Raw genomic sequence first — 20,085 nt, forward strand, 5'->3', positions numbered from 1 at the left:
TAAAACACAAACTCAAATTAAGGAACCATCAAAATGTTTAATTCAGGGAGGATTGAAAAATACTCGACTGGGCAAAGGAATAGACAATATTGAGAAAACACATCAACACAGTAAATACAAGTCCTAATATCGTGCTCATCTCTGGACACGTTACTTGTACTGCTTCTTCTTTTTGATGAGGGCGTCTCTCAAAGCAATCTAGGAGAGGAATAGAAAACACCCAACATATATCAGTGAAGAGCCACAAAAGCACTTACCCAACCTACTGTACATTTATCATTCAAATACCCAACCTACTGTACATTTATCATTCAAATACCAAAGCAACTGTACATTCACCATGACCAGGTGAAGGTGGGGTTTGGGGCGACTTGCTGAAGCACGCTAACTGGGGGACTGAACCCCAGACTGGGGTGTTGCTGAGGCTTACCTGCTTGTCCCTGAAGGAACGCTTGCTCTTGGTCCGGACGTTCTCGCTGTGGCGCATCATCATGAAGTTCTTGTTCCTCTTCTTCTCCTTGTTGCTGGTGCTGGCGAACGGGTTCAGCTTGCTGTGCTTCTTCGCAAAGTCCTTCCTCTCCGACCGGCCTGCCTGTTGGGAGAAGAAAATAAATACGCAATAAAAACACCATTTTTTATTGAGTGAATTTATTGTATTCACCTAGCGGCAGTCTTGTTTCTATAAGCTTGCTGGGTGGGGGGACTGAAGGAGGATTTACCCATTCGGTTCCCCCTCCACCCAGCTAGTGTTTAGAACCAAGATTACTGCTAGGTGAATTAGGCCCATGATTAGGGATTCAATTCAACTTTAGATGTAGTGGAACTAGAACAAGTTTGATATATATATATACACACCATTTTCTAGATCTTTGTGTGATTTAAATAGTAAAAAACGAATTATAGGATGAAATACAATTTCTTACCTTTGCGGTAGCCAGTCTTGTTTCCTTGTCTGACTTGGGTTTTTTGTGCAGCAGCTCGATATTCTTCAAACTCAGAAGCTCCCCTCTGAAAATGCATAACATACCCCTTCATCAGATATCAGGGTTGGAGAGAGCAGCAGTTGTGCACTGTATTTTTATATCATACTCTATAGTAAATACATCAATTGTATTACTCAATTTAATTCAGATTTGTATCATTACTGTGTTGTAATTGTCTTTTTTAAGTTGATATTTAAATTTTTGTCTGCTAGTCGCCCCTTGGGGATGAATAAAGATACCAATACAAGCTAGTAATCTAATCTAGCAATGTAATCTAAATGTCAATATGTAATCAATTAGATCAGATAAATAGAGACTTCCTGTTTGTATGACGGTAAAACATTGAAATAATCCAATCTAGGGATTGAAGCGCCTTAACGTCCCGCCGCCGCCGCCTACCTGCCGCCGCCCTCCTCGGCGTCCAGGTCCACGTTCTTCCTCTTCTGGCCGCCCTTGCCGGGGGCGTTGTTCACCTCCTTGGCCATCTGGGCCAGGCGGATCTTCTTGAAGTCGTCCTGGGTGAGGAGCCGGGAGGCGCTGACCTCGGCCGCCTTGGCCTGTCGCTCCTCCACTGGGATGGCCAGCAGCTTCTCCGCCTGGGGACGGACGGACAGACACACACACACAGTGGGACGCAAGCTCTGTGGAGACCATTACGAGATGGGCTTTGTGGGGCATTTGTCGAAAATGCCGCGCGAAAGAAACTTTAAAAAAGGTGACATATTATACCACCAGGTGTTATATCTAGGCGTTTCCACCTAGATGTGGGCTGGATAGATGAGCACAGTTTGCTACGGTCCACTGGGTAGGCTGGTAAGACTGATCTAACCAGCACACATCTCGTTGGAGACGCCCACTTGTGATGTCAGAAGAGGCAGGTTTTCCAATCGTCTTGTAACGGCTAATCCCACTCACACCTGGTGGTATAATATTTCACCTTTGAAGCTCTTTACGGTCCTGTACTGACGCCACATTTCTGGATTCACAAAATACTTTATCGTTATCCGACCGGTCTGAAATGAATACATTGACCCAGTGTGCTGGGACAGCCACACAACACCCAGACACCATCTCCCATAAAGACATAACATCCTTACGATGGTACTCGTTTCTTCATCAGATGAGTGGTGGACGTCAACCCATTCCCCATCTTCATCACCGTCACTGATACTGGCTTCTTCCCAGCCGTCTGCTGAAGGGTTAAATATAAATCGGAGGAAACATACTGAAGTACTTAATGCCAGAGAATGGAGAAATAATCCAAGTAAAGAGAAAAGCCCAATATAACCAGCGCAGTAACCACGCAGGGCCTCACCGTCTCCCTTCTCCGCCCCCTCTCCCTCCTGGCTCTCCTCCACCTCCAGCACCTCGGCTCCAGGGATGTGGTCCTTGGCCTCCGTCTCCCCGTAGCTCAGGATCCGGGCCTCCGTGGACAGCTCAGTGGGTCGCCCCTAGGGGAGCCGCAGAAGAGGCAGTCAGAGGGAGGGTCCGCACGCATCTACTGTGACACGTGGGCGTGGAAGGTTACATGGACCGGGGAGACAGCCCATGGGACATCGGAAGAATCCAGAAGAATCATGGCTTTTAAAATCAGTATGTGAAGAACAGGGTTTGATGTTGCTGATCATTTGATTCAAATGAATTAATATTCAATTTAAGTAAGAGCGGACCAGATGCAGATTTTCCTAAAGACATTTAAAGCTTCACCCTGTCTCTCTTGTGGAGCATGGCGGGCCCGAGGTTCCTGAAGAGCTGGATGAGTCCCCTGGCGGACATCATGACGTCTAAGGAACACACAACCCCACACATGTTATCGACAGCCCCCTGGTGTGGTGACGGGGCTCACAGTGAGCGGCGTGGTTCCTGACTCACTCTTGTCCTTGTGGGTCTTGTACAGGGCCAGGTCTCTCAGCAGCTCCTCGTTGATGGCCAGAGGACAGCGCGCCGCGACCTCTCTGATGGCGTTCATCCTACGGGACAAATACACACTTCTTAATGATGGGAATAAGAATGTTAACAAAATGCTAAGAACCTGGATGTATTGCACTTTTTTTAAATAAGGTTTACAAAGTGCTTTTCACAGAAATAAAGCAGAACAGAAAACCCAAAACTACAGAAAAATATGCATATGGAAATACCAAACCACAGACCAAAGATGAATAAAATATTTTTTTACTGGAGGGACAATGAGAGACAAGAACTTACCCGACTGTCATCACCTCCCCAGAGTTCCTGTCCGTCACAAAGTTGTTGGCGATGGTCATGATCAGGGGTTCAATGATCTGCAGAGAATAAAGTGTGTTAGAACGTCTGCTCTATTATATTTGAAGTACTTGTCAGGGTGTACCATGTGTTAGATTGATTGACGTACCTCTGGTGGAACCAGCTGGTGGGACGACTGTGCAGCACAGAGGAGAACCTTCGTCACCTCTAGAGAAGGGAAGAGAGCGTTCTCATGTTAGTACTGGAGAACCAGGGAGCCACAGAGGGAAGAACACCGTGGAACCTGCACTCTGCAACGGGCTAGCAGCCTACAGTGGTTGAGCTGCAGCTACAGTAAGGCTAATAAAGAATAATAAATATAAGAATAATAATAAAGAAAGATTCCCAGGATGGATTGACTTGTTGGCATGTTTTATTCTTGAGAATCCTTCTAGTTCAGATATCTGCTGATAGGGTAGCGAGGGTAGTGAGTACAAAGTGGAATAAGGTAAATAAAAGTGTGCTTTAACCTCTCTGATGGGGCTGGATGAAACGCTGGATGAAGGGGTAGAAGTTGAACAGGAAGAGCTGGAGAAGGAAGAGAGAGTTAGCATTACGTCATCGCGGACAGCGCAAAACCAGCAAATGTGGAAGTCTGAGAGAGGGTACTGAGTAATTACCGAGAAATGATGACACACAGTTGACAATTTGGCAGAATCGCATGCAAAATGTAAACCATTAGGAGAACACGTAGTACAGGGGTGTAAAAATAATTGTAGGTTGCGTGCCACATTCGACCAAATGCTTCTTCAGAAGAAAAATGAATCCAAATAGGCTTGAATACATAAAATTCCCCTGTGACGTTGAATATTATATTCAGTTTAAAGGGGTCTTATTATACCACCATGCTGGATAGATGAGCAATGTTTACTTCAGTCCACTGGGTAGGCTGGTAGATAGATCTATCCAGCACAGATCTAGGTGGACACACCCACTAGTGATGTCATATTAGGCAGATTTTCGAAACGGCTTGTAAGGCTAATCACACTCACACCTGGTGGTATAATAAGTCCCCTTTAACCTCAAAAGGCACGTTGCGTTTCCCTTGACATCTGTATCAGTTTTTCTTCTCTTTGAAAGGGATGAGGGAAAGTGGAATCTAGCAGTCTAACTTTCTTCTGAATTATTTTAGGCCTATTTGCCTAGTGTGGCTTCTAGCACAAATCAAGTTGTTTTGGGAATTACATTGAGTAAAAGTTCCTTTGATATACCAGTTTATTAAATGAGGCCGTATCTTGCCCGCAGGCGGCCCACTTGACGCCGCTGAGCGAGTGCATCCTCCTCACCTCGTGGATCCCAACCAGCCTGGACACGAGGTCCATCATCATGATCTTCACCTCAAAGCGCTCCTTACTGTCCTCCAGCTGCTTCAGGAGCTTCTCAGAGAAATCTACAGACAGACGCAGAGAGACGCATGCAGAGGTCAGGTCAGCGCCGCGATGGGAGACCAGGGCGGGGCAGTGACACGACTGCAAGCGAGTGTGAATGAACCCCACCTTGTGGGTCGTGGATGAGGTGAATGGCCGAGAAGTTGAAGACCTCCACCACCTTCTTTTTCTTGTGTTTCTGCGTGTCAAAGGGCATTGAAAACATAAACGGTGATTCCATTTCTCAGATAATTCAGAACAGAGAGCGTTGACCGCGACTCCCCTGCCACGAGGGTGCGTTTGATTCGCCGTACCTTGAGGACTTTCATGGCCTTCTCCAGCTTCTTCTTGCTCTTGGTGCTCTTCTTTCCTGTGGAGTACCGCACCAATAGGTCTCTGGCCGAGGGCCCGTCGTCCTGAGAGAGCGCAGCGCACACGTTGGTTAGATAACAAGGACCAACGCAAACAAAACGGTTTGGAGCCTGTTTACATTTTGAAACCCGCGAGAACTCGGGATCCCGTACGCACCTCGGACTCTGAGTCACTGTCCTTTTTCTCGTCCTCGTCTTTGCCGAGGAAGAATTTCATGCCGGCGACGCAGATCTGAGTGGAAGGGGGGGGGGGGGGGAAGCAGACAGTTCAAACACCACAATCACAAACCTCCCTCCGCTCTGCACACACAGACCCATGTATTGATTTGTTTTTACTTTAGATTACAGCAGTGTATCCGGCTCCCAACATACCTTTGTCACTTTGGAGAAACACGCCGTTGTGATGACGTTGACTGTTTTTGCATCATTCCTGCGACAAAGGAACGACAAAAAACCTACTGATTAATGTCTCTTCCGACTATAAAACACCACGACAACCATAACACAAATTGAGGGAGTGCTGAATCTGTTTACTGCATGGTTAACCTTTTATACATTGGACATGTAAAGGGCAAAATAGGCTAAGCAGCAGGTGTGCTTCCTGTACTTATAGTCAATCCAGCAAAAATATTAGAAAAAGTATGCCATAACGAAATATTTCTATTAAATTGTAATTACCTGAAAATTGTAGTCTACTGCTGGATAATAATCACAGAGTCTCGACATTTCTACTTTATTTTAGTAGTAATTTTAACTGAATTAGTTCTCAGGACATGAAAACAAGAAACTCACCAAATGTTCCTCTTGTAGAGCTCAACCATGACGTCCAGCGAGATCTTGGCTGCGATGGGGTTGCTGTCTCTCAGCATGGTGTACATAAAGTTCTGTAAAGTCTGGAACACGGAAGAGAACACTGGTTGGGTTACGTTGCTCGGATAAAAACCTCAATCAAACAAAACCACACAGCAGCGGACTTACCGTGTTGACCTTGTTGTTCTTATGCTTTGAATTGATGTTCTTGATATCTGCAACAATGTGTGTGTACAGCGTCTGTACGGAGAGCAACACACTGAATTAACAAACAGATACCATATCGTTCCCCCAAAAAAAGGGGGTTAAACCCCCTTTTTTAAGACTTGTATTGTTTAATTTTTATAATGAATATCATTTATTTGAAAATCATGATAACTAAAACAGTCTCATGAGGATGAGAACATCCAGGATCTCTACTGTCCGTCCACTTCTAGAGAGGAGAAAGATGTGGAGGGCTGAGTGCACAAGCCAGACAGGCACTTCGGGAAAATAACCTCAGCTAAGCCCACGGGATCCAAGAGTTTGTAGGAAAGGAAGTGTGTGGAAGCCAAATATACAGGGACGGCAATTAGCGGTCTACTAATGTATGTCACTGTAGCGGAGTGCGAGCAAGGTCTCGGGAGAACGACAAGTTGTGTCAATCTCCTGAAAACTTGCTCAAGCACCACAACAGAGCCAACAAAAACACTTTCTCTCAAAATACGCCAACTGTTACGGCCCAGCACTTAGGAAAGGGAAGGAGCAGAGCACCAGTTGGACTTGGTAGAATGGGATGTATTTATTGACGTTTCAAAGTCTAGACCCCGAATATAAGACCAAACCGCTTTAAGACAGGGGGTAAACAACTTGCTTATATTCGGGGTCAACACGGAAAGCATAATCACAGACCTGGAGATAAGGTAGGTCCAACAATTATAGTCCTATTCAGGTGCTGTGTTTAAAATATGTTTTAAAACATCTGCTTTTGGACTGTATACAATAATAGTAAAGCATTTTTATTCTTACACGACAGAACATCTAATGGATTCCAACTGATTGACTTCGAGTACAAATCGAGTTGCCCTGGAACTAGCACCAACAACAATCTAGAGACAAGCACCACTGTTTGTTTACCTTATCTCAATGTCTCTCTCTTTGTGCGAGACAGTGAACACAAACAGCTGTCGCTATGTGCTGACTGAAGAAAACGGTCCATCAGCTCTTCTTCCATGACTATTAGAAATTAGAGGGGCTTGTGACAGAACTAGCTAGGGAGTCAACCATGCGGGCAGTACACCTTGTGGCCACAAACCAGGATCCTTTCCAACCTGGGTTTCCATCTAGGTTCAAGGTTTTTTGGGAAAGGTTTTCTGAGTTGTTATTCCGCTGGATATCCTCACCTTCCTCAGGAGTTTGTCGTGGCAACGCAGCAGCTCAAAGAAGAGCTCCAGGAGGCCTGTTGGGTTGATCAGGTCCTTGTTCCTCAGGAGAATCAGGGCCTTGCAAAACGTCTACACAGAGAAAAAAACATCACAAGCAGAACACATTCGACATTAGCAAACTGTAGTGTAACATCAACTTAATTAGGTTATATTGAGTCCAAGAATGTTCCTCTCAGCCTCAAAAGTAGGCCTACAGTATTTTCTATCAAAAAAAAATTATAATAAAAGTGCACTCATTATATTGCCTTTTGACAAAAAGGCACTTTTATAGAGAAAAAAAGCCTCATAGATGTCTTGAACATACGAGGTGACTGATGGTTCATTGCCACGGGTAGAGTTTTGGGACCACTGCGCTAGGTTGTGGCCTGATTACGATTTCTTACCATTCGCAAATCTGAATCCAGGACAGTGTGATGCCCCAGTAGCAGACCGGTCAGCTCCTGGGGGAACGCAGACAGATGCTCCACATAGCAGTGTCCGACCTGAAGGAACCACGACACACTCTCTTTATCCGTGCAGTAGAGCGAAGACAGTACGACGGGGATATTAATATAATTGATCCAGTGATGTGGAAGTGGGACAGAACTCACCTGAGCCAGGAACATGGCGAGGTCCGCCAGCTCCTTGTTGGGCTTGTCTGGCTGTAGTTTAAATATCTGCACATTGGACTGGTAGTGGCGATATTGTTGGAGGAACTGAGGGATACAGGTCCAATATCGATTAAAATGCAGCGTGATGACAAAACGTATCATTTTATAGGGCGATCGGAGTTAAGAGAACATCGTGTTGATTTAATAAACAGGCATGTCTGGCAAGACTTACCTCTTCTATGTATGATCCAGGATCCCTCTTTATGAGGTTCTGCAACTGCGGTAAATTGTTGGGCAGCTTGTTTCCTTGTCGCCCTGACATGTTTAATAATAATTTCCAGTATAATCTAACGAGAATAAGTGAAAACAATTTATTAAGTATTACGCGTGGCGTTTATGGAGTCCACCATATTGTTTTGGGAAGCACTGCTGACTACGGTAAGCCGAAAGGGTAGAAGGAAGTCATTATTTTAGTCATCCAATTGAATTGCGCCCCCTGCATATAGGCCGAGCAACTACAACAAACAGACATGATATTGTGTTCTGAATGATGATATTCTGATTCATACTTCTATTATTACCTAGTCATGGGAGCTATTCAACAAGTTCATATCCTACTTTCCTCATTAAATGAGGATGTGGTGTGTTGTGATTTGCAATCAGCCATTCATTTTGGCAATTTAAACAACTTCCACAATTATAAACCGTCCAATAATAAAGTATGCACAGCTTATTTGACTATGGCTGATTAAAGATCTGAAGCGTTTTCAAGGGAGAGATTAGAACCTGAGACACGGTCATCTGATTCATCGGTCCAAAAAATTTATTCAGCTCTTGGAAAACTACTGGTGGTTTAGTTCCCCCACTCATACGATTATTTTAATGACTCCTATTAGTTTGAAGTTGATCTTTTCTACATATAATTCATTATACCGGGTCACATAGTTATTTGGCTTATATTTAGTTTAGGGCAAGGAATGTCAAAATGAGTAATACATATTTCATGGTAGGCAGCTCATTGTTCATAACTAATTTGTTACCAACCCTGTACAGCTGTGTGCATAAATATTTTAGTTAGTAGTAGTAAGTTATCTCACTAAATATCTTGTTATAGGATAAACATAGGCCTACATACTGTATGTGTAAACTGAGCACTGCAATGACATGGACACATGTAAATTATCGACCCTTTATAAAATTACATTCAAAACCTATCCACAGTTTAATTTTCATGAGATGAATATGTACACATTTAATATCATCACCGCAGGCAGTCGGCAATTACTGTATAATAAGATTTACAAAGCAAATACTGTCGTAGTATTCTGTCAAGGCAAATTCCAGCAAATAAGATTAAAAATGCACAAAAGTATAATTTTGTTCCACATAAAATATGTATTCATTCATCGCTTTCATAACTATTTCATAATATCCAAGTATTCCGGTAAGAAAACATTGCTGTTCTCTTAAGGGTGACAATAAAAAGATAAAAACATACAATCATCCGTTCTCATGAATGCATCGAGGAGTAGCAGCCGGGTAAGAAAACATACAAATATAGATTTGACTCTGGGATTTACGCTAACCTAAACGAATGCATTAAAGGCTTTAAAAATGTTGCACTGTAGTTTTGGCCATATCTGCCTATGTCAACCGTCCCCAGTATTTGTGTCTTTGCTTTCTCGCAGGAAACAGGGTAGGGGGGGGGGGGGGGGGGCGAAAGAATGTTCTGTACAAGGTGTGGCAGGTAGAAGGTCTCCATGCTATCCTGAGAGCTTCTCCTCAGCTTGAAGACATCTGAGCACGTATAAAATCACCTGATAGCAGAAAATATATTGTTCCTGTAGAGGAGAGAGAAGAGCAGTGATGAGCAGGGAGAGTTGGGAGCATTAACGGTATTATATGTGCACACTGGGTGTCATCCGTAACACGGGTTGAACGGTCACCTCGGTTTGGACCATTCCCTGTCGTTGAAGCCTCATGTTCCTCACGACGTCGGAAATGTCAAACTGAAAGACAAATCGTTTGTTAGCGAGTCATCTTTCAGAGCAAATTAACCGCAAAAACAGTTGAACACGCAGTGGAAAATATTTCACTGCAACCACGCCTTTGGTCCGAAGAATAAAAACAAGCCTCATTTCTTAAATCAGCACAGGGTTGTTCACTTTAAGTCAAACTGTTCTGCAGAGATAAAAGTTCGGAAAATGTCGATGAAATTTGAACGATAGTGATCGCAGCAGCGACGGAGCGACAGAGACGTTCTAACAACCCCCAGAACACCGGCCCGTGCCTTACGTCGGTGTCCTTGCTGATGAGCCCCAGCACCACGTCGATGCAGATCAGGGTCCCCGAGCGGCCGATGCCCGCGCTGCAGTGCGTGATGACGGGGCCCGACTGGTGGATGTGCCTCATGTAGGAGATGAAGGTGAGCAGGTGGGAGGGCTGCGAGGGCGTGCCGTGGTCGGGCCAGCCCGTGTAGTTCAGGTGAGTGACCCGCTGGATCTCGTTGGTCTGGGAAGAAAGGGCCACAAAGGATTCAGGCCTAGTTATGGTTGTACGTCGTCGACACAACGCAAAAGGGGTTCACGGACCCATTACGTCCTTGTGGACCCTCCTTGTGTCCCCCGTAAGGGCTTGACATGTGCCTCCCAAATATGTTTCCCTTGCGTCGAGGCGACGCGGCAGCAAGGGCTGTGATCGGTCCGCCGACGTCAACCCGACACAGAACCAAAACAGGTTCACGATTCGGTTGAAGCGAGTGCGTGGTCATCAACGTCTAACCATAACTACGCCTTAAGGAATATAGTGAGAAAGTAGGAGAGTCCCGAGTACATCAGTGCTCAGGGGGGGGTTCACGAGCGCACCTGCATGTCCTTGACCTCGATGAAGCGGATGACAAAGTTCTCCAGGTGCTGGTCCTTCACCAGCGCAACCTGTAGCCTCTCGTCCACCATCTCCGCGGTGCCGGGCGTGTCGGGCCAGTAGCGCTGGCACTTGACCTTGCCGCCCTCCACCTCCTGGGTCATCATGGCGATGACGTTGGCCTTCTGCTCCCACACCATCTGCCAGAAGTCCCCCAGCGTGGTGGGCAGGGGGCCCTGGCAGGCGATGAACGGGTAGCTCTCGTCCTTCACCGCCATGGTGATGAAGTTGGCGTTGATGTAGCCGCCATCCTGGCCCAGGGTCACTCGCGTCGAATCGACTGGAGACAAAAGATCACTCAAAATGATCAGGTTTCAGATATACATTCTACAAAAGTTAAAATGTAAAATAAATAAATACACATCAATGTAACAATTAAAATATTGGTATGAAGTTATATAAAAAACAAGCAGAATTCCATAACTGATAATAATTATTGACAATAATTTATGTTATTATAATATTTTCCAACCAAGGTTTAAATCAAAGGGCCTCACATGGAACAATGTTCTTGTAGCGATTCTTCTTCTTGTTCTCCTTGGTTTGACCTATCAAACAGTCGTCCAGCGGCTGAAGGTTCTGGAGATTCTGGGATGGAAACAGATGACAAATGTCATCTCTGTCAACCACCACCACCACCACCACCACCACCACCACCACCACCACCACCACCTAATGGAGGTTAATGGGGGATGAATATCCGGATGAGTGACCAGTACCTCAAACTCCTGCAGGGGGACCTTCTGCTCCAGCAGCCCCCTCATCATGCGGACCACGGCGTTGAGATGGGTCCCCGTGTACTGGCCGTCTGGGACCACCTTGACCAGGGGCAGCGAGGTCAGCTGGTCCTCGCTGATGATGGGCCCGTCTGAGGGGGACACGGTGGGGGGAGGGGGTCAACGTACGGGACAAGCGCTGGCTGATGTTGCAATATTTCGGACAGTACTGTTATGTGGGGTGCATAGTGAGAGAAGCCACTCAAAAGGTTGTAGCATTTGCCAAATCTGTTCTTTTTACTAATATAAGTAATTGTAACAAGCACTTTCCCCCCCACTACCACTTAAGTTATCTAAATCCAAACCATGAACCCCTATCAATTACTTATAGTACTACAGAGGTTATAACACCCCATTTATTCAAACTGACCTACAGGATCGAGAAAAACATCTTTATTCACAGTACCCTACAAACTGATCCAGTGGAAAAAAAGATCGGCAAACTGAATCATTCCGTTAACTCAAACAGAAGCTGCTAACCATCGGCCACTTGCTGAACCCATATCCTCCGTATGTTTAGCAGTTTACCTCTGTGAGCCAATAGAGACGATACAACAATCAACCTATAAGCCGGTTCTTGAGAACAGGCCCCAACTCATTTCTGATTGGTCCTCGGTCTTCTGGTAACCCTGATTGAACATGTGATAACCAATCAACGCGTAGCGCTCACCGTCCGGCCTGCTCATGTCTTCCATGGGAAGCTCGTCACTCCCCCACGTGATGGCGTCTTCCTCGGGCTGGCCCGCGCTCATCTGCAGGTAGCTGGGGGCAACGACAACACACAGCACGGTCAAGGGGGCTGTATTTATGTCAAATAAGAGTTGAACGACTATGTTCTGACAGCAATGGCCGCTATGGTGTTTGGTCAGCAACATTGGTCTTGCAGTCCCTTCACTCTGCAGTAAACACATCATTTGTTTTCTGGTATCCCATGGCTACTTTATCCAATCAGGAGAGAGCACTCCACAGAGAGGCGAGTTCAGTGTGGACTGACAATTAGCGAACAGGCAAAGCGACTTGGGAGGTTCGAGTGCTGCCAGGAAGGGCTCACACAATCAAACACGGCAAGCAAAACCAAAAGACCTGAAGGAAATGAATAGGAAAAGAAAGCCGGCAGTAAAAAGAGAAAGGAGTCATGTAAGAACAACATTTATATCGGTTTAGCATACAATCGTTGGGAAAGTGTGTTGAGGTAGGAAGGAGGGAGGGGAGTGCCAACTGCAAAAATGGACAAAAACTTAGCCCAAACGACGGCATCGCTTACGGCGCCTTTTTATCAGCCTGAGTGTTCAACCACCAATGTAATGGTTAGAAAATAGCAAATCTTCTTACTTCTCGTTCATCAAGTCATCCACACTCTCCTCTTTCCAGTCCACTTTCCGGGAGCCCTGCAACGCGCCGCGAAGAAGCCCAGTTCAGTTTGGCGTCACATTTCGATGCACCCAAAACGGCCACAACAATAAACTATAGATGAGGGGGAACTTCATCCGCTGTGGAAGTATGGACTACTGGGCGTGTTGGGGGTGTGTGTGTGTGTGGTTAAATGAAAATGAGAAGCTGAGTTTGGCATTGTAAGCACAGGCTCATTGTCATGACTGTAAACACAAAGGCCTTTTAGAAACGACGGGTGGACGAGGACTCAGCAGCACCATGGCAGCAGCGCACTGACGTCTGTGCTACGCGTACCTCAGGTGAGTCCTCAGGTAGAGAGGAGCCGTCGCAGTCCGTGTCCTCCGACAGCTCGGTGGTCTGCTCGCTGCCCCTCCGGCCCCCGGCGCCGGGCTGGTCGTAGTCTGTGGACGGGAGCACAGTGCTGGGGACCGGGGGGACGTCAAGGGGAAACCAAACCCCGGCATACTGACTCATGTGACTCCTGCTCTCTCATGGCTGGTAGATCTTTATTCATGAAGGGGCGGGGCTATATTGCACGACAGGCTTCTGCTCAGATCTATGAGGGCGGGGGGGAGGGTGGTGACGGCCCAATGTTTTATTGACGTAACCTGGTGACCAAAAGCCGTCAATAACAGGCAACTCATGTAATAGCATGTGTTTAACCAATAGAGGGGCGGTTTGAGTCCATGTTTACAGGTTATACTATGCTTATTAAAACCACGTCCATATTAGGTGACATTTGGACCAGGATCCATCCATAGCACTTATGTCACTTTTCATAAAAAAATAAGTTGATTGAGGGTTTTGTTTTTCTTTTAAGTGGCAATCCGGAAGAGTTTCATGTACACAAATGAAGAATAAGTCAATAGTTATTAGTACCAGGTGGTTCAGTACAGTACTGTAGCTAGGACAGTAGGGGGGGGGGGTAGTACCAGGTGGTTCAGTACAGTACTGAAGCTCTACCTAGGACAGTGGGGTGGGGTTAGTACCAGGTGGTTCAGTACAGTACTGAAGCTATACTAGGACAGTGGGGTGGGGTTAGTACCAGGTGTTTCAGTACAGTACTGAAGCTCTACCTAGGACAGTGGGGTGGGGTTAGTACCAGGTGGTTCAGTACAGTACTGAAGCTATACCTAGGACAGTGGGGTGGGGTTAGTACCAGGTGGTTCAGTACAGTACTGAAGCTAAGACAGTAGGGGGGGGTAGTACCAGGTGGTTCAGTACAGTACTGAAGCTCTACCTAGGACAGTGGGGTGGGGTTAGTACCAGGTGGTTCAGTACAGTACAGTAGCTCTACCTATTGGGGGTATGGAAGGAAGGCCGTCCCGCGGGGTACCCATCTTGGTCTTGACTCCACTGTCTTCACTCACATCTAAAAGAACAAACAAAGTACTGTTATACATTTATATATATACATCAATTCCTGACGGTATACTCTTGTGCATCCCAGTCCAGATAGGGTCCAGGATCAACCCGTAGCTCTACCATGCAGCCCACTGCTGCGTGTGTTGGGGCTGCGGGTCCCCCCCACCTACCTGCGTTGCCGTTGCACTTGTCCGAGGTGATGGGCAGGTAGCTGAGGTGGTGGTCCGGGGGCCGGCTCACTACCAGCTGCACCAGGCCCTTGGCCCGGCGGATGGTGGTCACTGCCTTGGTGTGGGACACGCCCGTCATCAGCTCCTCGTTCACCTGGGGACACCGCACAGGATGAGGCTCGACCGGGGGGGGGGGGGTAAACACTGCCAGGGTCGGGGGTTCGATTCCCACCGGGGCCATCTATATGGCACGGTATAGTAAGGCTGCTTTGGAAGCGTCCATTTTTCGCTTCCAACCGTCCGTTTTTTTAAATCAACAAATTTAAAAGGCGAGACTGAAGTTATTCAGACTTCTTGGTAATAACTTCATAATCCAATACATGTTTAAGACCCGTCAAATCGTATTGAATACATTTTAAGACGTTTTAAGGCCTACAATTTAAACCTTTTATGGACCCCGCCGAAACCCTGACAACATAGAGAAACCACGGCGAACGGAAGCAGCGGAGTCATTTAGTAGAGGCTTCATCCAACGGGATCGAGGAGTAAACTCCGCCTCATGGTGTTAAGGAGAACGGTGGGGTCTGGCAGGCATCCGTAGGTCTCCAGGCATGTTGTGGACGGGGGGGTCGTACCCGGGACCCTTCGACCAGGTGCCGCTACATTACCCTGCGCCGACCCAGTGCCAGCACACCAGCTAACCCCTCTGCCCATAGTCTGCCATGTTAACGTAACCTACCCGTAGCAGGCGGTCCCCCACCCGGAGCTTGGTCGAGGCGTCGGCCAAGCCCCCCGGGGTCACGGACTTAACGAAGATGCCCCTCTCTCCTCCAATCACGGAGAAGCCCAGGCCCCCTTCAGGCGGCTTGTCCAACTGCAGCCTGGTGATCTCCTCCTGGAACAGAGCAGAACCCGTGTTCATGGTGCTCCGACACTTATCAGACCAAGGAAAGAATTGACAGCCAAATGTTATAGATCAGGCCAAAGAACATCAACTGAAACGCTTTAAAAGTATGCAAATTATTTTTTACAGATAAAGCGGTACTGTTAAATTATAGATCAGTAATAGAAGACATTATGAGCACTTCAAGATTTACAATTGTGTTTTATTCAAGAAGCCTTTAGGTATTGCAGAAATCCATTATCCATTATGAAAGATATCCTTTTAAAATATTTCTTCAATGATTAGAAGCTATTAGAAAAAAAGCAATAAGTGTATTCCTGTAAAGCCTCAGGTAAACATAAATTATGTAAATAAGTAGGGATGGGTAAAAATATCGATTCATCAATGCACTGCAATTTATCTGTTCTCGATTCAGAATTTCTTTGAATCGATTATTTCCAAAAAGAAAAGATAAGTGATTGTGTGTTCTAGATCACAAGTCTAGTCATTTTGATCTAGAAACGAGTATGCCTAGATTTACATGCACTTACATTTGTCCATGTTATGATTATTACTTTTATGCTGCAAGTTTAGCTCAGGAACAATACTATACAATGTTGTATGCCATTTTAGATAATTAAAGCACAATGAAATTGTTAATTAATTTTGAAATGGTTCATTCTAAATAATATTTAGAATGATTATTTAGTCGATATCGAAGCGATTGGATCAATATCAAATCGAAATTGAATCGAATCACGACCTGAAGAATCTGAATTTAATTGAATTGTGAGGTACCTGGCAATACCCAGCCCTATAAATAAGGCCATTTAATTTAGTGCAATATACACTGCATGCTACAAATACATTCAACAACATTGGCCCCAGAAAACATTGGAAAATTTAAACAATTTGAGTTTGCATTTACCTCTATCGGACAAAGTGTTGACAGACAGTCCTCTTCGCTATGGTCACTCCCTTGCAGAAAACCTTTAGAAAATATATATATATTTTTTTTTTTTCTAAAATAACTGCATCATCAACAGGAAATCTTTTTAAAGAAGTACATCAGAACAGTTATAATATAATGTGCAATATATTCAGTTTTCATTTCCCCATTTCAACATACCATTCATGCTGTTTGAGACGTTGGCGCTCACGTTGTTGTTGAGAAACGAAACGCTTTTCTGAAGCCCAGGAGTAACCGCCTTCCCATCCCTTTAAGATGGAGAACAGAGCCAGCGTTCAACACATGACCACGACTCAATCTACTCTACAGATCTGGCTCCAGAACAACAAAGTCAGCAAAAACTAAAGTGCAAAGCTACGAGCACAGCCAAAGCATTATAGAGTATCAAATTTAAAGACGTATGAGATGTAAGAAGCACAAAAAACATAGTCAAAAGTAGAAAAATGTATGCAGAGAAAAACGTTGATGAAAGTTAAGTTGTTTTTTTTTAAAGAAAGAAAAAAATAGAAAGAAAAAAGAAAAAGAAAAAAAAGAAAAAAAATAGATATAGTAAAATAGGAGGTGCACATTTCTTTATTTTTTTTACTAAAATAAATGGATCAGTGGGCGTCTCCAGCCTGTCCTCCTCTCTGTGGGCCAGAGGGAGGGCCTCACCTGGTGGCCTTCAGCGTGAGCTCGCTGGGCTTCAGCTCCATCAGTCGGCGGCTCTCGCTCAGCGTCAGCTCCTGCACGGGGGCCCCGTTGATGTAGTGCACCAGGTCCAGGGGCCGCAGGCTGCCCTCCGACGCGGCCAGGGAGCCCGGCAGCAGCTCCTTGACGAACAGCACGCCGTACGGGCTGTCGCAGCCCCCGTCCAGCACCAGGCCTGGGAGAAGAGGGGACGCAGACGTCGGACCAGGGAAGACGGCCTGGAAGAGTCTCACCGACCACTTCCCGGGGATTGCGCCGCGTTTCGACGACGTCGCAAAATGGTTTCAAGGGCGACACAAGTAATGACTCGGAAATATCGTAGGCGCGTAAAGAAAAAAAGACGCCAGCCCTGTGAAAAACGAAACCTTAAGCCGGCGCCCACATAACATCCATCCATTTTCCCATGGTGGCCGGCCGACTGATTAGCATCGCGCTGGGGTAAACACGACCAACCGGTCGCGGAATGGGGAACTTCATGGGTTAGTGAAGTATCTATAGTAAAGGAGCATTGGTTCTTCTTCAAATCAAGTCTGGCGGCTGTGCAATTCGTGGAACATCGAGTCATTTTAGGGAAGTCCTTCACAAAGCAAAAAGATATCCAAAACACATCCAAAGGAAATCTTTTAATATCTTTGCTTTTGTGTTTATTTTACACCAACTCTTTTGCAAGTTAAAAACATTCGTTAATGACAACCCCATGACACATGTTTTCAAAGTGAGGTCAAGCGGTCCCCTACCGAGTGTCTCCGTGTCGCCGCTGAAGCAGATGTCGGGGAGCAGGTGGGCCTCAACGGGGCCCTTGGGGGCCTCCAGGACGCGGCCCACTGTCAGGTCCACCACTGCCGGGGCGGCCCGCACCAGGTTCACCACCTCCGTGTGCCCCATGCTGGACACGTCCGTGTTGTTCACCTGGAGCCCCCAGAGGGTTTCAGCACGTCAGAGGACTCATGGGTTCACAGGAGGGGAACCGACCAAAGTGGACTGTCTAGGCCCTTTAAAAGGGTAGTGGGTTCGATGCCCGTTTCTGCACTCTGTGTCCGAGAGCAAGAGGACTGAGGGCCTTAACCTGGTCCTAAAAAGGACATATATACGAAAATACAGCAAGGCGACTTTGGCTGTCTACAACAAGTAAAAGTCATAACAATAACTTAAAAAAAAGAAGGTAAGAGAACTGGTTAAGGGAAACGGGTGATAAGAATAGAATTTTGAATATTAAAAAAGGGCACCTAAGGAGCTAATCTGTGAGTGAGTGAGTGAGTGAGTGAGTGAGTGAGTGAGTGAGTGAGTGAGTGAGTGAGTGTCATTACGGTGATCATGCGGTCTCCAGATCGCAGCCGTCCGTCCCCTCTGGCCGGGTCCTGGATGATGTCGTGGATGTAGCAGCCCTGGTCGTTGCCCTTGGTCAGGGTGAAGCCCAGGCTGCCCTTCTCCGACTTCACCAGGGACACCTTCAGCTCCACCTCCTGGCAGAGAAAACACAGAGTACCATCACCGGTAAGGAGGTCATAATAAAGAGTAAATGAAGTCGCTTTAGGACAAAACAGACTATATTAAAGCCATCATACCAAATGGAGCCGCGGAGATGCACAATCAAAAAAGAAAAGAAAAGAAAACCGGGTAAAAACTAGTTTTCATCCATGAGTTAAATTTAAGAAGTATTAAAAGCATTTCAACAAAGTGTGCTCTAATCTCAACATACTTTTGAACTACAAAAAGAGCCTTAAAACATATTAACCTCATATTTATTCCTTTCCTGGAAGGCGGGCGCACTCAGTCTTGTTCTTACCGGGACCAGGTCGTCCATGTCCTGTCCGTTCCCGGGTATGGTGAGGTTGAGGGGTAAGGGGAGCGGGGGAGGCAGGGGGTCGGGGCTGGGGGACGTGGGGGAGGACATCATGGGCTGGGTGGGCGACTCCAGCTCAGCTGACAGAGGGGAGTGAACCCTGGTCAGAAAAGCAGAAAGTGAACTCAGGAAAACAGCTCTTCTTTTATCACTTCATAATCCATGAGCGTAGATTACTAGACCAACCTCAGCCAACTGATCATACGTTTTGCTTATGAATTCACATTCCAAAATAGTATGGGATCATCTTTATTAAAATAGCAGCAATGAATTATCAGATAAGGATCATCGCTTGCGAATGGGCTTAAATATATTTCTTCATACAAACTTGAACTGTAACTTGTTTTAAATAGGTTTAAAAAATATATGTTTTATTCAATTACTTTTCAGCAGCTCTATACAGAAATATAATAGATACATTATAGCCATGAAGTGAAGTCAAAACATGAAGTTTATCCCAACACACACACACACACACACACACACACACACACACACACACACACACACACACACACACACACACACACACACACACACACACACACACACACACACACACACACACCTGCGGCTGGACAGACTGGACCGCTCCATGGACAGGTTCGGGGAGTAGAAGGCCGAGTGTGTGCTGTCATCCAGGGGCCCGGGGCCCTCGAAGCGGCCCCTGCCCCCCCCCAGGATACCGCTGGGGGTCTTGTAGATGCTGTTGTCCCAGCCCTCCAGCCGGCTGCGCTCGGGGCTGAAGGCCTCCTCCTCCTCGTCCCCGCCCTCCTCCGTGCTGTCGCTGTAGCTGTTGCGCCGCCCGGGGTTCTTGTGCTGCAGGAGCCGCTCCAGGGCCTCCTGCACGGGGCCCAGCCCCCCCGAGGGCTCCCCCTGGCTGGGGGAGGACGTCCGGGCCAGTCTGGGGCTGGGCTGGGGCCTGGGGACTGACAGCTCCTTGCGGGGGGAGGGTTTGGGGGTCTGGGACCAGAGAGAGAGAGAGAGAGGGGGGTTGAATCGGGAACACACACACAAACACACTCAAAAGTGGTACTACTAATACTAGCAGTCATAATGCTAACTGTTTGAATGGCTCTCAACAATATAATTTCATAAAAAAATTTACTATGTAAGATGAAAACAGTGAAAATAATATTTAAAATACAATCAATTCAATTCAGTAAATAGTATAGAATCAGTACATCAGTTGGAATAAGTGAATTAATCGATGTAAATAAATTGTGGACGTCTTTATGGAAAGCAACGCTAGAGCCTTGAAAGCCCT

At 46.3% G+C, this 20,085-nt stretch overlaps 2 protein-coding genes across 6 annotated transcripts in view; both read right to left on the reverse strand.

Annotated features, from left to right (window-relative positions):
- Positions 1-17: 17 nt before the first annotated feature.
- Positions 18-8,247, reverse strand: sdad1 (SDA1 domain containing 1). Of its 2 annotated transcripts, none has more exons than XM_030341757.1 (22): positions 8,040-8,247; positions 7,808-7,912; positions 7,601-7,699; positions 7,176-7,286; positions 5,962-6,033; positions 5,776-5,876; positions 5,356-5,413; positions 5,141-5,215; positions 4,927-5,028; positions 4,742-4,811; positions 4,532-4,635; positions 3,716-3,773; positions 3,355-3,413; positions 3,189-3,265; positions 2,856-2,953; positions 2,691-2,767; positions 2,299-2,434; positions 2,081-2,172; positions 1,383-1,579; positions 924-1,008; positions 431-592; positions 18-198 (listed from the first exon to the last, which is right to left on the reverse strand). In XM_030341757.1, the coding sequence occupies exons 1-22, from the start codon at positions 8,127-8,129 to the stop codon at positions 151-153; spliced, it is 2,076 nt and encodes a 691-aa protein (XP_030197617.1). In that variant the 5' UTR covers positions 8,130-8,247; the 3' UTR covers positions 18-150. The 2 variants fall into 2 exon arrangements, with proteins under 2 accessions (XP_030197617.1, XP_030197616.1); XM_030341756.1 differs by having other exon boundaries at positions 2,081-2,175.
- Positions 8,248-8,982: 735 nt separating this feature from the next.
- ptpn13 (protein tyrosine phosphatase non-receptor type 13) overlaps positions 8,983-20,085 on the reverse strand; it is a 63,234-nt gene continuing 52,131 nt past the window's right edge. For all 4 annotated transcript variants that reach the window (XM_030341591.1, XM_030341594.1, XM_030341593.1 and 1 more), the window contains 19 exons: positions 19,387-19,781; positions 18,762-18,918; positions 18,283-18,438; positions 17,713-17,884; positions 16,940-17,150; positions 16,445-16,533; positions 16,244-16,305; positions 15,172-15,327; positions 14,433-14,586; positions 14,195-14,269; positions 13,192-13,298; positions 12,838-12,893; positions 12,176-12,267; positions 11,449-11,597; positions 11,227-11,317; positions 10,672-11,009; positions 10,103-10,318; positions 9,754-9,816; positions 8,983-9,648 (listed from right to left, as the gene is read on the reverse strand). In XM_030341591.1, the coding sequence (XP_030197451.1) occupies positions 9,571-9,648; positions 9,754-9,816; positions 10,103-10,318; positions 10,672-11,009; positions 11,227-11,317; positions 11,449-11,597; positions 12,176-12,267; positions 12,838-12,893; positions 13,192-13,298; positions 14,195-14,269; positions 14,433-14,586; positions 15,172-15,327; positions 16,244-16,305; positions 16,445-16,533; positions 16,940-17,150; positions 17,713-17,884; positions 18,283-18,438; positions 18,762-18,918; positions 19,387-19,781 (2,817 nt within the window). In that variant the 3' untranslated portion in view covers positions 8,983-9,570. The remainder of the gene's footprint in view (positions 9,649-9,753; positions 9,817-10,102; positions 10,319-10,671; positions 11,010-11,226; positions 11,318-11,448; positions 11,598-12,175; positions 12,268-12,837; positions 12,894-13,191; positions 13,299-14,194; positions 14,270-14,432; positions 14,587-15,171; positions 15,328-16,243; positions 16,306-16,444; positions 16,534-16,939; positions 17,151-17,712; positions 17,885-18,282; positions 18,439-18,761; positions 18,919-19,386; positions 19,782-20,085) is intronic.

This window comes from Gadus morhua, chromosome 19 (genome assembly GCF_902167405.1).
Source record: "Gadus morhua chromosome 19, gadMor3.0, whole genome shotgun sequence".
Taxonomy (NCBI): Eukaryota; Metazoa; Chordata; class Actinopteri; order Gadiformes; family Gadidae; genus Gadus; species Gadus morhua.